Source organism: Physcomitrium patens, chromosome 11 (genome assembly GCF_059467195.1).
Source record: "Physcomitrium patens ecotype Gransden chromosome 11, ASM5946719v1, whole genome shotgun sequence".
NCBI lineage: Eukaryota > Viridiplantae > Streptophyta > Bryopsida > Funariales > Funariaceae > Physcomitrium > Physcomitrium patens.
Genome location: NC_143420.1, coordinates 17,046,075 through 17,065,824, shown reverse-complemented (window position 1 = coordinate 17,065,824; position 19,750 = coordinate 17,046,075). Strand labels below are relative to the sequence as shown.

General features: G+C 32.3%; 1 protein-coding gene across 1 annotated transcript; it reads right to left on the bottom strand.

Moving 5' to 3' along the window:
• Nucleotides 1-696: 696 nt before the first annotated feature.
• LOC112288909 (elongation factor 2) lies at nt 697-4,885 on the bottom strand. The gene is made up of 3 exons (XM_024533643.3): nt 4,750-4,885; nt 4,282-4,369; nt 697-3,393 (listed from the first exon to the last, which is right to left on the bottom strand). Exons 1-3 carry the CDS (start codon nt 4,750-4,752, stop codon nt 953-955), a joined length of 2,532 nt encoding a protein of 843 aa, XP_024389411.1. The 5' UTR covers nt 4,753-4,885; the 3' UTR covers nt 697-952.
• Between the last annotated feature and the right edge of the window lie 14,865 nt (nt 4,886-19,750).

Below are 19,750 nucleotides of genomic sequence, written 5' to 3'. Positions count from 1 at the left end.
TTGTATTCTTGACAAAGATGATAAAATCATAATTAAAGAAATTAAAACTTTTTCACTACCTTAGTTACTTCACATTAATTTTTAGAAGTATCCTCCAAAACTTCATTCTATTTCCATTTATAACACTTCGCAACTAACTTCTTACAGATAGATAGAGTAATGCATCCTTTAAAACTTCATTCTTTTTCCATTATAACACTTTGCAACTAAATTCTTATAGATATAGAGAGTTATGCATCCTCCAAAACTTCATTCTTTTTCCATTTATAACACTTTGCAACTAAATTCTTATAGATATATAGAGTTATGCATCCTCCAAAACTTCATTCTTTTTCCATTTATAACACTTCGCAACTAACTCCTAATACATAGATAGAGTTATAGATATATAACAATATGTACACAAAATGAACTATAAATTACGGGGTTTTTTAGAAACCATGACCTTTGAATGTATTCAAAAGTGAAAAGAGACCATGGAATAAACCAAATCATATTTTATGACAAGGTTTAATTGGTCAACTCATATACTGACTTCGACAATCATAAAAAATAATAAATAGATTATTACCTATTTATTAAATAATTCTTTTATAGCAGTTTCTATAAAGAAAGGAAGCAACAATTAGTCACAACAATTAGGCTATTGAACAACAAAGAAAGGAAGCAACAATTAGTCGTTGCAGAAAGAAAAGATAACTGCCAAAAATATCTGCTCACGGCAAAAATAGCAAATATTGATATAATTTAAGAGAAGACAAAAGCCAAGCGGCTTGTCAATGAAAATGCCTCTGAGATAATCCAGCACATTGAATAAAATTCCATGAAGCACAACCAACTCCTCAAACTGACTACATACTATCCGCATGTACTTCAATAACCTCTCGTCCATGTCTCCTGAACTCAGAAATACCTATCTAAATGATAATGACAACATAACACAGCACAATCCCTACAACTTGTCCTCGAAATCCGACAATGGGGTCATCTGCTCCTTCAACCCCTTCCGCTTTCTGATGTCCGACACCAGGGTCGCCGCCTGAGTACCCGCCTCCAGTGGGTCGCTGTTCATCATCTCCCAGTGGTCGAACACGCACTGCGGGAACGCCTGCCCCGACGTCGCCGCTCGCAAGGTCCCCGAAAACCCGAACGACTCGATCACCGGCAAGTACGCCTTGATGTTGTACAGCGGCGTCCCCGGCCTCTGCACCTCCTCGAACACGTGACCGCGCTTCTGGTTCAGCACTCCGTAGATTCCTCCCAATGCACCCTCCGGCGCCTGGATCTCCACCAGGTACACCGGCTCCAGCAGCCGCGGCTTCGCCGTCAGCTGCGCCGCGTACATCACCCGCCGCGCCGTCGGGATGATCTGCCCTCCTCCGCGATGGATCGCGTCCGTGTGCAGCACCACGTCGCACACCTCGAACGCGATCCCGCGCATGTTCTCCTCCGCCATCGCACCCTCCTTCGTCGCCCACTGGAACGCCGCCACCACCGAGTCCTTGATCTCGTTCAGGTACTGCACTCCCTTACACATATCCACCACCATGTTCGGCCCCGTCGTCTCCGGCCCGAAACACCAGATCTTCTTCGCCAAATCCTTGTCCCACCCGAACTCCTGCGCCAGTATCTGCGACCGCACCTTCGGGTCGTCCCGCGGCCCGATCCGCCCGTCGTCGATCGCCTCCGACAGCCCCTCCTCCAACGGCCGCGCCTCGAAGTACAGCCTGTTGTGCTTGTTCGGCGACTTGCTCATCACCGTCCGCACCGACTTGTCCAACACCGTCTCCCGGAACGACACCACTGGGTCCGACACCACGATCTCCGCGCCCCCCATGAAGTCGTCCTGTAGATCCTTCAAACAGATCTCCAAATGCAGCTCTCCCGCCCCCGCGATGATGTGCTCCCCGCTCTCCTCGATCATGCACAACACCATCGGGTCCGACTTCGCCAGCCGCTTCAGCCCCTCCACCAGCTTCGGCAAGTCCGACGCGTGCTTGCACTGCACCGCCACCCGCACCACCGGCGACACCGAAAACTTCATCGCCCTGATCGGGTGCGCGTCCGTCTCCTTCTCCCCCGTCAGCGTCGCATTCTTCGTGATGAACTGGTCCAGTCCCACCATCGCCACCGTGTTCCCGCACGGCACGTCCTCCACCGACTCCTGCCTCCTCCCCATCCAGATCACCGTCCTCTGCACCGACTTCGTGTACAGGTCCTTCTTCCCCCCGGGCACGTAGTTCGGCCCCATGATCCGCACCTTCATTCCCGTCGACACCTTCCCCGCGAACACGCGCCCGAACGCGAAAAACCGCCCCTTGTCCGACGCCGGAATCATCTTCGACACGTACAGCATCAGCGGGCCGTTCGGGTCGCAGTTCCTGATCGCGTTCGCGTACTGGTCGTCCAGCGGCCCCTCGTACAAATTCTCCACCCTGTACCTCTGCGCCGTCGCCGGCGACGGCAAATGGTGAATCATCATCTCCAGCAGCGCGCTCGCCGCCGGCAGCCACGCCTGCATCGTCCTCTTCATCAGCGCCTTCCCCACCAGGTCCTTCTCGTCCGCCTTCAGCCCGCAGTTCAGCTTCGCCAGCATCGGCCACAGCTTCTCCTTCTGGTCGTTCATGCAGATGTTGATCACCTGCTTGATCGGGTTGTACACGAACTGCACGAACCCGCGCTGGCACGTCGCCGACCCCGTGTTCTTCGACGTCCACTTCTTCGTCGCCGGGTCGAAAAAGTTCTCCCCCCACAGCCTCTCCATCATCTTCTTCTCGTCCACCCCGAACTTCCCCGCGTACATCTTCGCGAAGTTCGTCAGCGTGAACGCCCACCCGTGCAGACCCGCCGAAAACGCCACCGTCCCCTTCTCCGGATACACCTGCACGTCCCCCAGCAGCGCGTCCTCGTACGTCGCCATGATCACGTTCGCGCTCTCGATCACCCGCTGGAACGTCTGGTACGCCTCCTCGCCCTCCACCTGCAGCTCCAAAAAGCACCTGTCCATCTTGTTCACAGTCAACACCGGCCTGATCCTCTCTCCCAGTGCCTGCCGCAGCACCGTCTCCGTCTGCACGCACACTCCCTCCACGCAGTCCACCACCACCAAAGCTCCGTCCGTGATCCGCAGCGCCGCCGTCACCTCCGACGAAAAGTCCACATGCCCGGGCGAGTCGATCAGGTTGATCAGGTAATCATGCCCGTCCTTCTCGCCCTTGTAGTCCTTCAGCGACTCCTCCGTCATCTCGTAGTACAGCGAGATACCGGTCGACTTGATGGTGATGCCACGGTCCGCCTCATCCTGCCGAGTGTCCGTCAGCCTCACATCTCCGGCGGTCTCCTGGGCAATGATTCCAGCAGCAGCCACCAGGGAATCCGTCAAAGTCGACTTTCCTGCAAACCACAACCAAATCTCATGATCGTCAACTTGACCTTCACGTTCATTGTCGTCAATCCTATTCTTTAGATTTGTTACCACTGCTATAAGTCTTTCGAGCTACCAACTCGGAGACAGAGTCGCTGATATTCTTTTGCGAGGAGACAAGATGATCATTTAGATTGACTTTTGCCTGAGAAGTCTATGTGCCACAACTTGAAACAGTGAGAATTCTCCATGATTACAGACTCAAACTTATAAATGGACCTCTGTATAAACAAGTTTATGTATCGTCTGAAAATATTATCAAGTATCAGAGATTCGGACTAAACCACTAATTCAGTCAGTATGCAGCATAAATAGAATCACTCAGCTCATGTGCAAGGGATTCATCGGACCAAGTTCGCCCTTGGAATTCTGAGTGTTTACTGTATTGTGCTTTTCAAGAATGCAAGTTTAGGAGTCGAACCTTGAGACTAAAAGAAGAATTCCCACTAGTTTACTTAACACAAACGACAATCAAATTATTATCTTTTTCGATGTCTACAGCCGATATCGATGTGATTATGAAATCGACATCTAAATGAAGATAGCTTTAAACAAACTAGAGCCAGATTACCAGCAGTTTATCATCGTGAGACGGGACACATTTGGTTAGTTGTTTCGAGAGTTCACCATCATCTCAATCTGCTTTTTCAACTAATGACTCGAGCGCAACAGTAATAACGCAAAAACCACATCTGCAACTCCAGATGAATAATTATCGAAATACAACCTACGAAGACTTGTACCAGATTTGAAGTCAATAATCAGTTGCACAATTCGGGGCACGTTCCAGAACCAAGAAAACAACAACAGAACACCGTAAACCAAACGCAACTAGAAGAAAGGTGAAATAAACGTACCGTGATCCACATGGGCAATAACTGACATGTTCCTAATATTGTGCTTCTTGTCCATGATAGCACGGAGCTCATCAGCTGAAAACTTCACCTGCAGCACGATAAAAACAAATACATCAGCACACGCGCCAACCTGCCCTAAACTGGAACATCAACCCTCCGACACCGATCCAACGCCCAAAGATACAAGAAGACAAAGAATAACATGGGGGATTTTTTTAAATAAAAGGGGCACCCATTGAAATCGGTAGCAGCCCCCACATATTTGATAGAACCCACAATCGATTTCTATCTTCCGGACCCAAATTCGTAGCGGATCCGAACCGAAAAACCCAGCCACTCTCACCATACAATACAAGACGGACTAACCTACCGTCTGACCACTCAAACCCCTAAAACTTGCAATACTAAAAACCCACAAAACCATGCACGAAAAGAAATCACACGGGAGTACGGGAGCGGAAAACGAACCATGTTGGCGAGATTGAGAGACCCTCGCCCACCGGGCAATAGAGAACTGAGGAAGAGGAAAGGAAGAGCAACTGAGAGTGAGAGAGAGAGAGAGGAGAGGCAACTCTAGCCTAACCTCGAAAACCAAGCATGGCCCTCACGGCTCACTGTGACATAGTGACACCAGCCTTGGGCTGGATCTGAAGGTTCAGATCTGCAGACCCGAGGATCTGACGGTGAGAAGATCGGCGCTGAGGTTCGTCTTGGGGTGCCTGCCTGTCTTTACACTTGGCTTTCTAAATCTTTTTCGTCGAGTTCGCATGCCTTGTCCCACTCCCTTCTTTTTATTTTACTGATTTCAGCATTCTTTATATTTTTCGTTTGACAGAACCATGGTCGTCGTCACATGATGTTGTCATTTATCATCCATCACAGCTCATGCAAAACGAATGTTGGCCGCCAGTGTGCTTTCCAATCGAGGAACTGAGTTTGAGTCCTGTTGAGAATGTTTTAGAGAGAGACACAATAGTAGCGAGAAATAATGTGCACACAAGAGAGTACATAAAAGAAGGAGAGAGCTTCTAAACAAAAAAAAACTCTGTATTGGTGTGGTTGTCTCACTTGTATACAAAGAGAAGGAAGAAAAGATAAGCATTTTCTCCCCACTACATTCTAAACATTGTATCTACATTATTTACTATAACTACAGTAAATGTTACAGAGTGTGCCCGCTATATTTAATGCTCTCAACAAGTCCAATGGTATTTAAATCCTTTAAACCTTATTTTATAATAAAAAAATACTTTTAATATTAATTTAATTTTTTAATATTTAATTATTTACATTCAAATAATAATAAAATTTAGATGTAGAATTTATTTTTTATTTATTTAATTTCTAAGTATTGTCAAAATATTATGATCTATCATTCTTAAATTATTGAATTTGTTGTGTTTAGTTTGTGTTGTGTATTACAACCTTGTAAAATGGCCATTCCTTGCTAGATTTAATTTTTGGAAAGGATCTAATTTTGCAATGCTATATTTTGTTAAGCACCACCAAAACGACTAGAGCAATTCATCAGGTCGCTATCAACTATTGCTCCACATGCCACGACCAACCTTTCGCACAACATAGAATTGCTGAGTCTTTGTTCCAATTGAGATGAATTAGTAGAACAATGTCAGACATGTCACCTCCACAGTAATGATCACGTGCTGCTCATTTCATCTCCTTCCCTTTCAGTTCACCTGATCTCAATCCTTATGCCTTTACAAGATCTAATCTTGGGCAGCCTCTCGCCTTTCTCATCATCTTTTCTTCTAATTCATTTATTTTATTTTATTTTATTCTTTTTTTATATTCATTTTCTCTCTTCTTTTATTTTATCTTTGTCTATTTTTTTTTGAATTGATTAGATGAAGATTATTTTTAGTTTCTAATCCAATTAAAATTTTAATGACAATAAACTAATATTAAGAAATCATAAACCTATATTAGCTAAATAAAAGAAAAAATATTTATTTTAAAATCTTTATCAAAGAAGCTCCACAAGAAATTCTTTCTTGAACAAACATCATATTTTTTTGCTATTTATCTCAAAATTCCTACACTAATTCACTAAATTAGTGACTTTATTCACTATAAGTGTATTTTTTTACACTAAATATCTAAGTGAGTGAGTTCTGTAACTCACAATATCTACTACCAACCAATTGATTCAAATTTAAAATAATGATTGTATAATAGATAAATAACATATTTGGATTTGAATCTGATATATATATATATATATATATATCAACATATATCAAGGACATGAATCTCAAAGAAAGAAATCTTCAATACATTCTTATGTCATTCAAAAGAATTAAAAAAATCATTTAAAGATGATATATCATTAAATTAATATGACTATTGCCAAAGATAAGAAGACTAAAAAATCTTGAAATAAGAATAAAGACTAGAAAGGAGTTGACAAGAGTAAAGAAGGCTTCACCCTTGCCTCTATATATACTTTTTAATTAAGAGCTATATGGAAATATTCTATAAGACCTCTAATACGTGTTGACTTTGTTACATACATGACTTAACTTATAAAGAAAGTCATCTATATGTATACCTTTATAGTTAACTTATTCCACAAGCTACCAATACATATGATATGTGATTAGCTTGTTGACCAAGTTTCTAATCTACCAATTAACTAGAAACATATCTAAAGTCAAAATTAAGTCTAGAAGATATTATGAAATTAATCTACATTTATTACTTCTATCTAATAATATAAGTTATTATTGAAATAAATGTTTATATTTGTGACATTATCTTCCTTTCTAGAGACAAATTCCTCAAAGAGCGATCATCATCTTTTACAGTTCTTGTAATTTTTTATCTTAATTTTGATGGAAGTTGTTAATAAAAAGCCTCAACTTTCTTTGTTGCATTTACAAGATTCTTTATTGGTTCTCATATGCATTCATTAATATCATATCTGCACCAATGAATAAGATATTTCAATCTATTTTGGCACTACTTTGAATCTAAGACTTCTTCTACCTGAAACTTTTAATTATTATCTACTTCTATAAAAAGAAGTAGCATTTGTCTTCTTTACGAGATATTCACTATCTTATATGGCTCAAAAAAAGACACATAGAGTACAAAATGGATCTTCATAGACTTTGATACATGTAATCAACAAGCAACAAGATTGACTTCTTTACAAATAGCAAAAGGTCTAAGCCTATGATAGTCCAACTTATTACAAAGACAAGTAATCTTGATATTATGACAAAATAATCATACCTTGTCAAGTACATTGGATTATGGTTGTTCCTTATAATAGGCATTTACTTTGATCTTTTGTCGATCTTGAACTTCTTTTAATTTTTTCTTTATTGTTGCATATAGCTCAAAAAAATAATTTGTCAAATCTTTTGCCATAGGATTATCAACTTTTGAAAAGTCAAAAGTATCAAGTCATGGATGATAAGTATAATTGGCAAAAAAAGATGTTTATTAAGTAGACAAATATATTAAATTATTATATGTAAAATCTATAAATAGCAAAAGAATTATTCAATCATCTTGATGATAGTTGATGAAATATCTCAAATACTTACTTCAAAACTTGATTCATCCATTTTTTTTGTCTATCAATTTCAAGATAAAAAGCCAAAGAGAGCTTCAAATCTACTTTTAAAATCTTAAAAATGATTCTTCAAAATCTTGATATAAATTGAATATCTTTATCCAATATAATATCTTTAGGTAATCCATAATAGTGATAGATGTTGTCCAAAAAAACTTAGCCATTTTTTCATCAATAATAGATTTAGTATATGATACAAAATGTGATATCTTAGTAAAATAATCTACTATCATGAATATAGAATTATACAAACCTAAGACTAAAAGATCTATAATAAAATCTATAAAAACAAATTACCATGGTTGTTTTGGAATAGGTAACTATGGTTGTATTAGATGTAACTTATCATCTACTTCTATTTTTTCCAAAATAATACTTATAACAAAGTCTAATGTATTTTTTTTCATAAAAAATGCATATGAAAAATTTATTCAATATAAAATTGGTGCAAAAATAAATGGTATCTTCAAGGCTTCAAAAGATGCTTCAATTTCTTTGTTCTACTCAAGTTTGTCTTTACATTTCATATGTATAAGAAGAGTCACAACTTGAAAGAAGTTCTTAATGAAGATCTAATAATAATTTGCAAATTTTAAAAAATATTACACATCTCTCACTATTTTTGAAATCTTCCAATCTATAATAATTTGGACTTTTTTTGGATCCATCATTAGTCTTTTGTTGGAAGTAATATATCTTAAAAAATCAACTTGAGTAATGTGGAATATACACTTTTTTATCTTGGTATATAATCTTCTATCTTTAAGTTTTTGTAATACATAACAAACACAAAGTTCATGTTTTTGTGTATTCTTAGAGTAAATTAGAATATCATCTATATAATAGATAACAAAATTATCAAGAAACTTACAAAAAAATATCATTCATGTGATGTTAAAAAACAGCTTGTGCATTGGTGAATTCCAAAGGCATGACATTATATTCAAAATATCCATATCTAGTTTAATAAGCAATCTTCTATTCATCTCTTTCTTTAATATAGACCAAGTTGTATGCTCTTCATAGATCTATCTTTATGTAGATCTTTACTTGATTGAATTGGTTAAAAAGACTTGAAATTATAAGTATGAGATATCTATTTTTGATGGTGATTTTGTTAAATCCTTGATAGTCTATGTACATCCATAGAAGTCCATCTTTTTTCTTCACAAATAAAATAGGAGCTCTTGCTAGATATTTCAAATAATATATAAAGGTCTTAGTTAAGTTCTCATTAATGTATTCCTTTAATGTAGCCAACTCATTTTGTAATAAGTTGTAAATTAGTTTGAATGGTGGTTGAGCTCCTTCTTGAAGATCAATTGAAAAATCATAAGGTTGATGCTTTAGAAGAATATATACATTTTTCTTTTCAAAAATATCCTAGAAATCTTGATATTGGCTAGAAATATCACTTGACGTCTTTTTATGATCAAAAATGGACATGGCATATATAGCAAAAGATAAGACTTTTTTTGTGGCATATATGAAAGTTCTTACATCTACTAATATTAAGTTGGATGTACTAGATTTATATATTTCTACTTGACTAACAAGATTTTGGATTAAACTATCAAAAAAATAAAAATTATAAGAAATTTAATCTATTTGAACATTATATTTTTTTAACCACAATAATCCTAAATAATTGGATTAGAAGATGATCTTATCACTTTAAATATTATTATGCTATTATAATCTTTAATTGCTACATTTTAAAGAACAATCTCATGTATAACATCTCAAAAGACAATAAATGACCAACTATGACTTCTGTATGTATGAATTTAGTTTTTTTGAATGAAGATATTTTTTATTTTTTGATAAAGTCTTTGTCTATAAAAGAAGTAAAGGCTCTTAAATTTAATAATACAAAGATTTTAAAATTTTTAGGTACTAAATACACATCTATTATAAAAACAAGCTAAGAGATTTGATAAGAGAATAAGACCTTTACTAGGTATTGTATATGATTCCAACTGCATAATTCCTATTATAGCTAAAAAATTTGTTTTTTGATACATTTTCTTCTTTGGCAATTGTGTTCTTCATTTTGTGATTGCATTGCTTTTTTGGAGAATGTTGAGTAATATGCTTAGTTTCTCCATAATATAAGCATAATTTTCTTAATGACATCTTGTCTTTTTCTACTCTTTGAGGGATTTAAAACGTACTACATCAATTTTTATTGATTCTAGCCTTTATGAATAAATTTCTAAAAACTTGAAAGGTACCGTCATTACTTGACTTGTTCCTCTTCAACCAAGTCTTTGCTCTTGATACCTTTTAAATAATTTATTTTCACATATAATGACTTGAGCAATGAATTATTGCAAAGATTTTACTTTTAATTTGTTAATAATAAATCTTTGATTTTTAACTTCAATCTATATCAAAATTGATTGATAAGGACTTTGTCATTTTAGTCCACATTGCAAGCAAGGTTTTAGAATTCAGCAGCATATATGGTGGTTGATTATGATTCTTGTCATAAAGATAAGAGCTTGATCTTTGCTATTCTTTCTCGATCACTTTATCTAAATATAGCCATAAATACTTTTAAAAAGGAATTTAAATCATAAAAGAGTCATGAAACTTTTTCTTTCAAATGTGCAAACTAAGAAAGAATACTCCTAAATAGAAGTGCACCTATGAATCCAACTAAAATAATCTATCAAGAGATTAGAAAGAATATAATCTTAGGTAGAATTTGACTTTTTGTAAAAATCTTAAAATTTTAATCTTATTCCATCAAACTTCTTGGGCATACTAATCATTGTCCCTCTTGTATTTGTACAAGCAAAACTTTTTGGATTTGGTTGTGAGGTTGATCTACTTAGTTCTTTCAATTGCACAACTTTTTGACATAGACTCTGAACTTCTTTCATAGGTGTAGGATTAGTGTTTCTATGGTTGGTGCTAATGATGCATGAAATTTTCATTCAAAGAATGTTGACAAGTTTGTGAAGATCTGCAGTAGTTGCAAATCTATTCTTACTTCCACCAAATATAGCATCCATAATTTTTTCTTCTATTTCAAATAATTTAACAAATTTAGAAGTCAAATTAGAAGTTGGTAATTTGCAACCTTTAATATCAAATGAAAATTTCCAAAAAGAAAGATAATCCATTTTTTTTGAAAAAAAAATAAATGTTAAAAAACTAAATATTTTTTTTTAAAATGGATAATTTGTAACCTTTAAAATATAATAATAAAAGTGAGATAATCTACTCACTTCTAAAACACAACAAGAAAAATAAATTAGCACTCTTGTCAAATTATCAAGGACATAAATCTTGAAGAAAAAAATCTTTAGTATATTCTTATATTACTCAAAAGAATTAAAAAAAAATCACTCAAAGTTGATATATCATTAAATTAGAATAGCTATTGCCAAAGAGAATAAGAAGAGAAAGTCTTGAAAAACATCACTAGAATGGCATTGATAAGAGTGAAAAAGGCTTTATTCTTGTCTCTATATATATATTGTCTAACTAGGATTTATATGGCAATATTCTATAAGACCTCTTCTACATGTTGATTTTGTAAAACACATGACTTAACTTGTAAGGTATGTCATCTATATGTGAGCTACATAATTAACTTATTTCACAAGCTATTAATATTTGTGATACATGGTTAGCTTGTTGACCAAGTTTTTAACCTATCAATCAACTATAAATATGTCTAAAGTCAAAACCATATCTATGAAGCTTCTAAAAAGCTTTTTTAGAAGATATTATGAAATTAATTCACAATTACTTACTTTTATGTAATCATATAAGTAACTATTGGAATAAATATATATGTCTATGATAACATGTGCATCAAAGACTAATAATAATGATTAAAGTGTCTTATTTCAATCATTAAGACTTGTATTTGATTTTAAATAACATCTATTACTTATAATTTTTATACCATAGAAATTTTTTAAATATAATAAGGTTTATTTTTAAGAAGTATTTTTAGCAAATAATTCTTTTACCACTCTATATTTTTCTTAGACTATACTTATTATCTTTTGACTATCAACTTATATAAGTATATTAGGAATTTTTAGACTTATTCAAATTATTTATGAGAATAAATACTAATTTTTAGAATTTATTTTCTATAGTTTTAAATATATAATTTCTTATTAATTTCTTATAATAAATAATATGAAATTTAAGATAATTTTATAATAAAAAATCCATAAAATTTGATACAAAATTTGTAACTTTTTATTGAATATTTTTTAAGCTTATTTCATCAATTATTATTTGTAGATGTTAAAAAATAAAATAAAAAATATTATTCTTTTTTTAGATAATTTACAAAAGATGGTACCATATTTATAATAAATACTCATATACTTTGAATTGTAAATGTGACTAAAGAGATTGCATAATATAACAAAAATATTCTACTATGTCTTAAGAATGATTAATTTAAATCACATCAATAATATTATAATTTTATATGTTTATTTTTTATGAAATTAATTCATATCATTTTATAAAAGCAACTCACTTTTAGACCCTTTATGCAAAAGAGATCTTAGGAGTCTAATTTCAATCTAATTTGACAACTAATCCTTTTTTAGTATCAATTTTTGATAACTTGAAGTAAATTTTCCTTTAATTTATTATTAATTTTCTTCTAAATATATTTATATCAATTTCTTATTTCATTTACTTTGATTTGACTCATTTATGCTTCTACAAAAAAAATGTTGTCTTTTATAGTCTTTAGGATTGTATTTCTTTGAATATTGGTTTTGGGCAATTTTAGTTTGTAATGACTTTGTAAAAACTTTGCAAAGTTAGGGCTGTTTTTGGTGAATCTGGTTTTGTAAAATAAAAAAAAGTTTATATTTTGAAATTTTTTATGATTTTAGTCATAGGACTATGAATCATAACTTGTGGGTTTGTGATTATAGTTATTTTTATTGCATGTTGTAAATTTGAGCTTAATTGAATGGTTAGATTGAAGGTTATTAAAGGTTATTGAAATTTAAAAAGGTTGAGGTCTTGGAAATGAGATTTGAAGGTCAATAAGGGTTTCTAAGATTTTTAATAATTTTCTAATTAAATTGAGATAAAATTTGTGTATATAGGTAGTATACTTGATTTAGTATATATATATATATATATATAGAGAGAGAGAGAGAGAGAGAGAGAGAGAGAGAGAGAGGTATTTAATGGTTGAATTAAGAGGTTTTGGCTTAACAAGATCAACTTGAAGATGGGAGAAGGAGGCTAGCCAATACCTAAGCAAATTTTAGGATTTACCATCTATTTGGTATGTATAATATTTATCAAAAAATGTATGTTTGTTTTTATCTTAGTTATTATAAGGTGTGCAAATTTGAATCAAAATCAATAGTTTAATAAATTTTTATTAAATTTCTAATCTGTTATAGGATTGTTTAGATTTTTATTTAAGATTTATAATTTAATTAAGGATTGATTAGGATTGATTAGGATTGATTTAAGATCTAAGTTTTGATTAAGAATTAGAATTTTATTTGGATTTGATTAAGATTTAATTAAAATATGATTAAGATTTGACTATAGCTTGATTAAGATTTATCTACGATTTATATGAGATTTTAGTAGATTTTATTAAAATTGATTTAAGATTTAAGATTTTTTTAGGATATTATTAGGATTTAATTTAGGATTTATTTAAGATCCATTAAGATTTTAATTAGAATTTGACTTAAGATTTGGTTAAGATTCATTAGGATTTTAATTAAAATTTAATTAAAGTTTGATTAGGATTTATTTAGGATTTATTTAGGATTTATTTAGAATATCTATTTTTAGTATTTAATTTTTTAAAATTTTATATTTTTAATATTTCTTTAAGATTATTGTTATTTTTTTGAAGGTTTATTTTTATGTTTTTTTAATATTTTTTTATTTTTGATTCTTTTTTAAGATTAATTTAAGACTCTTTTGTATTTCTTTTGTAACTTCTTTTAAATTAATTTTAGATTGATTAAAGTTTGATTAGGATTATTAAGGTTTATTTAAATTTTAATAAATATTCTAGTAGATTTAATAGGATTGTTGTTGCATTTCTACTTACCTTCTACAACTAGGTATTAGATGCATTATCAAGTAAAAATACACATAATATGATAGGGGGACTATCTTCCTATTCTAGTGGATTTAATATGATCCAAGCGGTAATTCATAAGTATTTTTTACAATTCATACCTTGATTTAAGATTCATGGCCATCAATTTTGTAATTAGTGCATGTATTTGTAATCTAAGATCTATTACTTTGGATTCTCTAAAATTTGATATTTTGATAAGCATTCTCCAATTGATTTTTGTCTTTGTGGTATTACCATTCTTAGCCTCTTATATTTAGTTATAGATGAGTACTCTTATACTTTTAAAAATGAGATTAGTAATTGTTAAATAAGAATAGAAGAACTATATATTTGTAAAATTGGCTTCATTTATCATCATTATTTTTCTTGTAAAGATAGTCATTGTAAATTCCAAATATTGAAGCCATTTGTTAGGCTTTGAATGATATTTCTAATAAAATCTTCTATAGTGCCATAAAGCCAATAGAAAAATCAAAACATCTAATCATGTTGTTCAAAGGTAACTAATTCAATTTTAGGTCCTTTGTCCATTATTACATATGAGAGTAATATGATCACTAGATATCAATATTTTAAGTATGTTCATTATTGCATCTAAATTGATTTTGTTTTTTTGGATATATAAGATTGAATTGAATATATATATAAATATAAATATATATATAAATATAAATATAAATATATATATAAATATATATATATATATATAAATATATATATATATATATATTTATATTTATATTTATATATTAATCTTTAAAGAGAGCAAGGCTAGCCAAAAATTTGGTTAGATTAGCTTACAAATTTCTTAAAATGTTACTTACTAAAAAATAAATGTAAGGTGTTAATATCCACTCTTATCTCACTAACCTTTGGAAAGATGACTATTTTTTAGGAGTATTGTTAAATTTGACCTAAGTGATAGCTTTAATATATAAATTCATCATAAGAGCCATCCATTCCTTGAAAAAATCCATGTGTACTATAGCTTCTTGGAAAAAAGTCCAACTAATCCAATTGTAATCTTATTTAAAGTCAAATAGAAAAAAGATTAAAGATTGGTTATTTTCTACTATCTAGTCTATGACTAATTTTACCATGAAGAAGTCTTTTGATGATATCAATGGTTTCTTGGTGTAAAGAGCTCTTGATGAAAGTTGCTCCATGTTTTCTTACGACACATGCTATTATACTTCAAAAGTAGTTTTGTCAATCTTAATCATTTATCTCTATTATATCATTTTATAAATATAATTGTGTATAGTAAGAATTGACATATTTTTGTATGTTTCTATGATTAGTAAGCATCTTTCCTTCTTCATTAAATTCTTGTATGATTGTGGATTTTTTTATTTAATTTTGGAATTCAAAGAATTTGCAATTACATTTGTGTCCTATTATGGTCTATTCAAACATGTAATTGTCATGTTTGGCTTCTAACATCTACTATTGGTGGTTGTATAATACAATAAATACTAAATTAAATTTGCCTCAAGCATTCTAGTTGTTTGAATTTTTCAAGAAGGCCAATTTAGCTTCAAAGATTAAAGTGAACTTGGCTTCAAAGATTTCCTAATATTTGGCTCTATGGGAGGATACCTTCTTATTATTATATTTTTTAAACACTTTGAAGGCTTCTACAAAATATGCATTTTAGAACTTAAGAGTGTCTGTTTTATAGACTTATATCATTTGGCTAATAAGAGAGATTTTTCTATGTTACTTGTAAATAAGTATCAATAGAATGTTGACATATTTTGAATCTTCTTGCGGCAAGCTTGCAAATATACAAAGATGGCCACATGATCTAAGATATGAGCTAAAGAAGATCAAATAAAAATTTGATCTTTGATCTAAATCAGAATTTGATTTATTAAAAACATGTCAATATTGGAGCATATCATATTAGATATAATACATTTATTATTTCATAAAAAATGTTTTAAAAAGGCCTTTTTTAATTTATCTTCTCAAAAATAATCTTGTTAGCCAAAGAATAAGAAGATGTTACTCCATGCTATTAGCTCTCTTTGTCCTTAATTAATAGTAGATTGGCCACCTTGCTTGTCTTTAAGTTGTTCAATCATATTAAAGTCTCATATAAGAATCCAATTGATTTGTAGAAGCTAGTATTGGTGGAACTTGTTCCATAGTTATATCTTTGATTTTATGTAATTAAAGACATAGATATTAATAATCATTATTTTAATGTAGAAGCTCCATTGAAGGATGACATATTAAGCCTTGTCTTTTATAATCATCATATGTTTGTATATAAGGCTTGCAAACTTAATCAAGGGGAGGATGCTTGTTTTACTTTTAAAACTATCCTTGTTGGCAGAGTAGGTGACTTTATTTTAGAGAGAGAGAGAGAGAGACCTTTTTTAAATTTGACTTATTTAGTATAGTTCTTCTCTTTTTTTAAAGAATTTTTTTATTTTTAGATAAAAAGAATTTTTAGTCAAAAATGAGATTTTTGTAAGATATCCCTAACCTCAAATCATTTATATACATATGTGATATTTCATCCAAATTCTTGTATATTAAGTAATGCAAGGATAAGATGATCATTGATTTGGAATATCCATTTTTAAGATCTTGGACTCTCCATCATTGTCTTCATTAGAAGTAGGTAGTAAAAAGACATGTGGGTGAAGATTGGAATCCACTAGTAGTCATATTAGATTACATCCTTAAAAAAAAGATAGATAGTTGGATTCAATGTTCTATGCTTATATTTGGTGTTATAAGTAGTATGATAGATGTTTCTATAGAATCAAAGAAAAGATTGTCTATTGTACTCCACTCAGATCTGTTGGTATATATATGTCTTTATTATAGCTAATAAAGTCATTAATAGTACATAGTAACTTGTAAGAGATTAATTGCATTTGGAAGTATAACCAATTTGCATCTTCTAATGATTTAGGTGGATTATGAGTTTTTGTTTCAAATTATATTTTCTTAGAAGTGTAGCATAATTTTATTAATAAGGTGAATTTGTAATAAAGTTGAAATCGAAGCTTTTTCTTTTAGTTCTTGTATTAATTAAAAATCTATAAGTAGCCTATCAATTGATACAAATGAATTGATAAGAGCTTCTAAAAGCCCTCTTTACATCAATAGAAAGAGGGGAAGATACCTACTAAGAACATTGATTCTTCTAAAATCTTGTCAAGAAGAAGCATTGATTAGAAGCTGATATATATATACATAATATAATGTAGTCTTGTATTCTTATCAATGGCTATGTAGGGACAAAAAATGGCTATTATATTGATTTCTTTTTTATTGGTAGAAGAAGTTTTGTATTTTGGAGATATTGTCTTTGGATTGAGTTGGATATTTCAATGCTTGAAGTTTTGGAACTTGTCCAATTCCACTCAAAGAGACAAAAATTGTTTGTCTTCTATCGATGTCTTTATTGTTAAGATATTCAATGGTTGGTCTTTTGGAGACATAATACATTTAGATAGTATAGTTAAAAGAGCAACAATGACTACATTGAGAAATGAGATCATTATATTTTAATGCATATTCAATATCCTTTTCTTCATATTACTTAGGTAGTAAGATTAATTGATAAAAGAACTTCATGTTATCTATTAGAATGCAAACTCTTAGACTAGATTATCTCAATAAATAAGTATTAGCATTCTCAACAAAGATTATTTTGAAAAATACTTCAAAGTTTTTTTTATAGGAATTCTTGAGTTTTAATAAATGGTAGAAGCTCACATATTTAGGTCCAAGCTCCAACTTTGACATAAGATTTTTTGACAAGTAGGTCTGAGTTAAAATAAGACGACCAATTATAAAAGATAATGTTGTCTCTTTTTAGAATGTAACTTGGTTCTCCTAATGTATATCTTTTGTATTTTTTTTGTATAAATTGGATTTCAAAATAGTTATTAGATTTGATCATCAATTAATGAAAAGACTTGTGAAAGTTTATTTTGGTCCATAGAGACAATTTTGTGGCTCTTAAAACCTTGTTTTCTTCTTTGAAATTTAATCTTTTTATTGATTCTTTGGATAGTTGGCTATTAAAGATCAGTTGGAGTTATAGAGAATAAGAGACTTTCTTTGCAATACAAAGTAGGTCCTTCAAAAGTTTATAATTCTCATGTATTAGCAAGCTACAGTTTTAGTGATGTTGGAAGTAATATGTTTGTAATAATCTTGTAAGGTCCAAAGTTATTCCAATGACTAAGGCTATAACTTTGTTATATTCCATATTGATGAAGGCAAGATCCATATGTAGATATTTCTTAAGTAGATGTTGCCTTATAAGTTGCCTCCTTTGTATTTGGTTCAAAATATCTTAGAAGATTTTGACGTGTATGTTGCCTTTATATTCAAAAGATTGCAATCTCCTTTATTAAAGAGAGATATTAGGGTTGTCATGACAGACCATGTATATGAAAAAGATTAGACCACCAATAATTATATATCTTGGATGAAAGTATGAAATTTTACATCTTTCAAACTAACTAATATATGTAATAATTAAGGGGAAGGATTAGGATTTACTTGAAAACTAATCATGGTACAATATTTTGATGTATTAGTTATGTATATTGGGTCAGTCAAATGGTACTTCTTCATTGATTATATCTTCTTGTTGATACTACAAGTATGTGCATGTATCAAAGCTCTTTATAAGTTGGATCTAGATATGATGTTTGAATAGTTAATGAATGCTCTTTTGCTCATAGTGGATTCATATATTGACATTGATTTCTCTTCCAATATTCTTTCTTTTATGTATTTTGATAGCCTTGTTATTGTGTGAGTGGCAATAGACTTGCCTTTCAATAAAGCTTTGGTCCAATCAACTACTAAATTTGTATCTATTCTAATTGAATTGACTAATATTGGGTAAAAAATGTTCTACTATTGATATACTTCACAACAATGATGATATTGCATAATAAAAAAAACCTTGCTCAACATTCAAATCTTTCTTGTAATAGTATTCCTAGAATTATGGATTTAGGTCAAAGGTTGGCTCTAAGTTTCATGGAGCCTCCAAGCTAACTTGTTAGTCATCTTAGATTCCATGGGCTATCCTCCATCAGTTGCTTTGTGATACAATTTGAGATTTGGAAAGATTAATGCAATGGTTGTAGATTTTAACTACAATTTGCCTTGTGGTACAATTTGAGATTTGGAAAGATTAATGCAATGGTTGTAGATTTTAACTACAATGGTATGTCTCAAATTTGATCTCAACCGCCATTGATGTGACCTTAGTTTGCTTTTTGTCTTGGTACGTGGTCACTTTTCCAACTCTCTCCCCTTTGCCTTAGCCGCCTGGCATCTACTTGCCTTAACTCAATTTTTGCAAGTTAAAATACACATTTTATTAAATTGTGCAAAAAAATTGGCCCAAATTGAGTACATCGGCAAGCCTTGGACAGAGCACAGAAAGGAACAGGACCTCTAAACCAGGGCAGAGCTAAAGCAGGGACGAGGTTGTGCGAGATGGATGGAATCAATCCCAATAAAAGCCCAATCTAGGTCCTCTTTTGCCTCAACCTCCATAGACTACCTTCTCTTGGGGTGGTCTTCAGTCATGAGCTACCAAACAAAATGGACAAGTTAAAAAATACCAAACATGCCTAACCTCTTTGTTTGGATGAGTACTGGCTCAAACAACCATCCTTCGCACTTGGAAAGCTCACTACAACCGAGTTAGGCGCCACGCAACCGTGAGCAACCGTGAGCTTATGCGACGAGATCGAGCTCTCGGT

Excerpts from the sequence above, each read along its gene's own strand:
- LOC112288909 (XM_024533643.3), bottom strand. Across the intron at positions 3,394-4,281 it reads TATTGCCCATGTGGATCACG|GAAAGTCGACTTTGACGGAT; the intron begins GTACGTTTATTT and ends TGTGGTTTGCAG.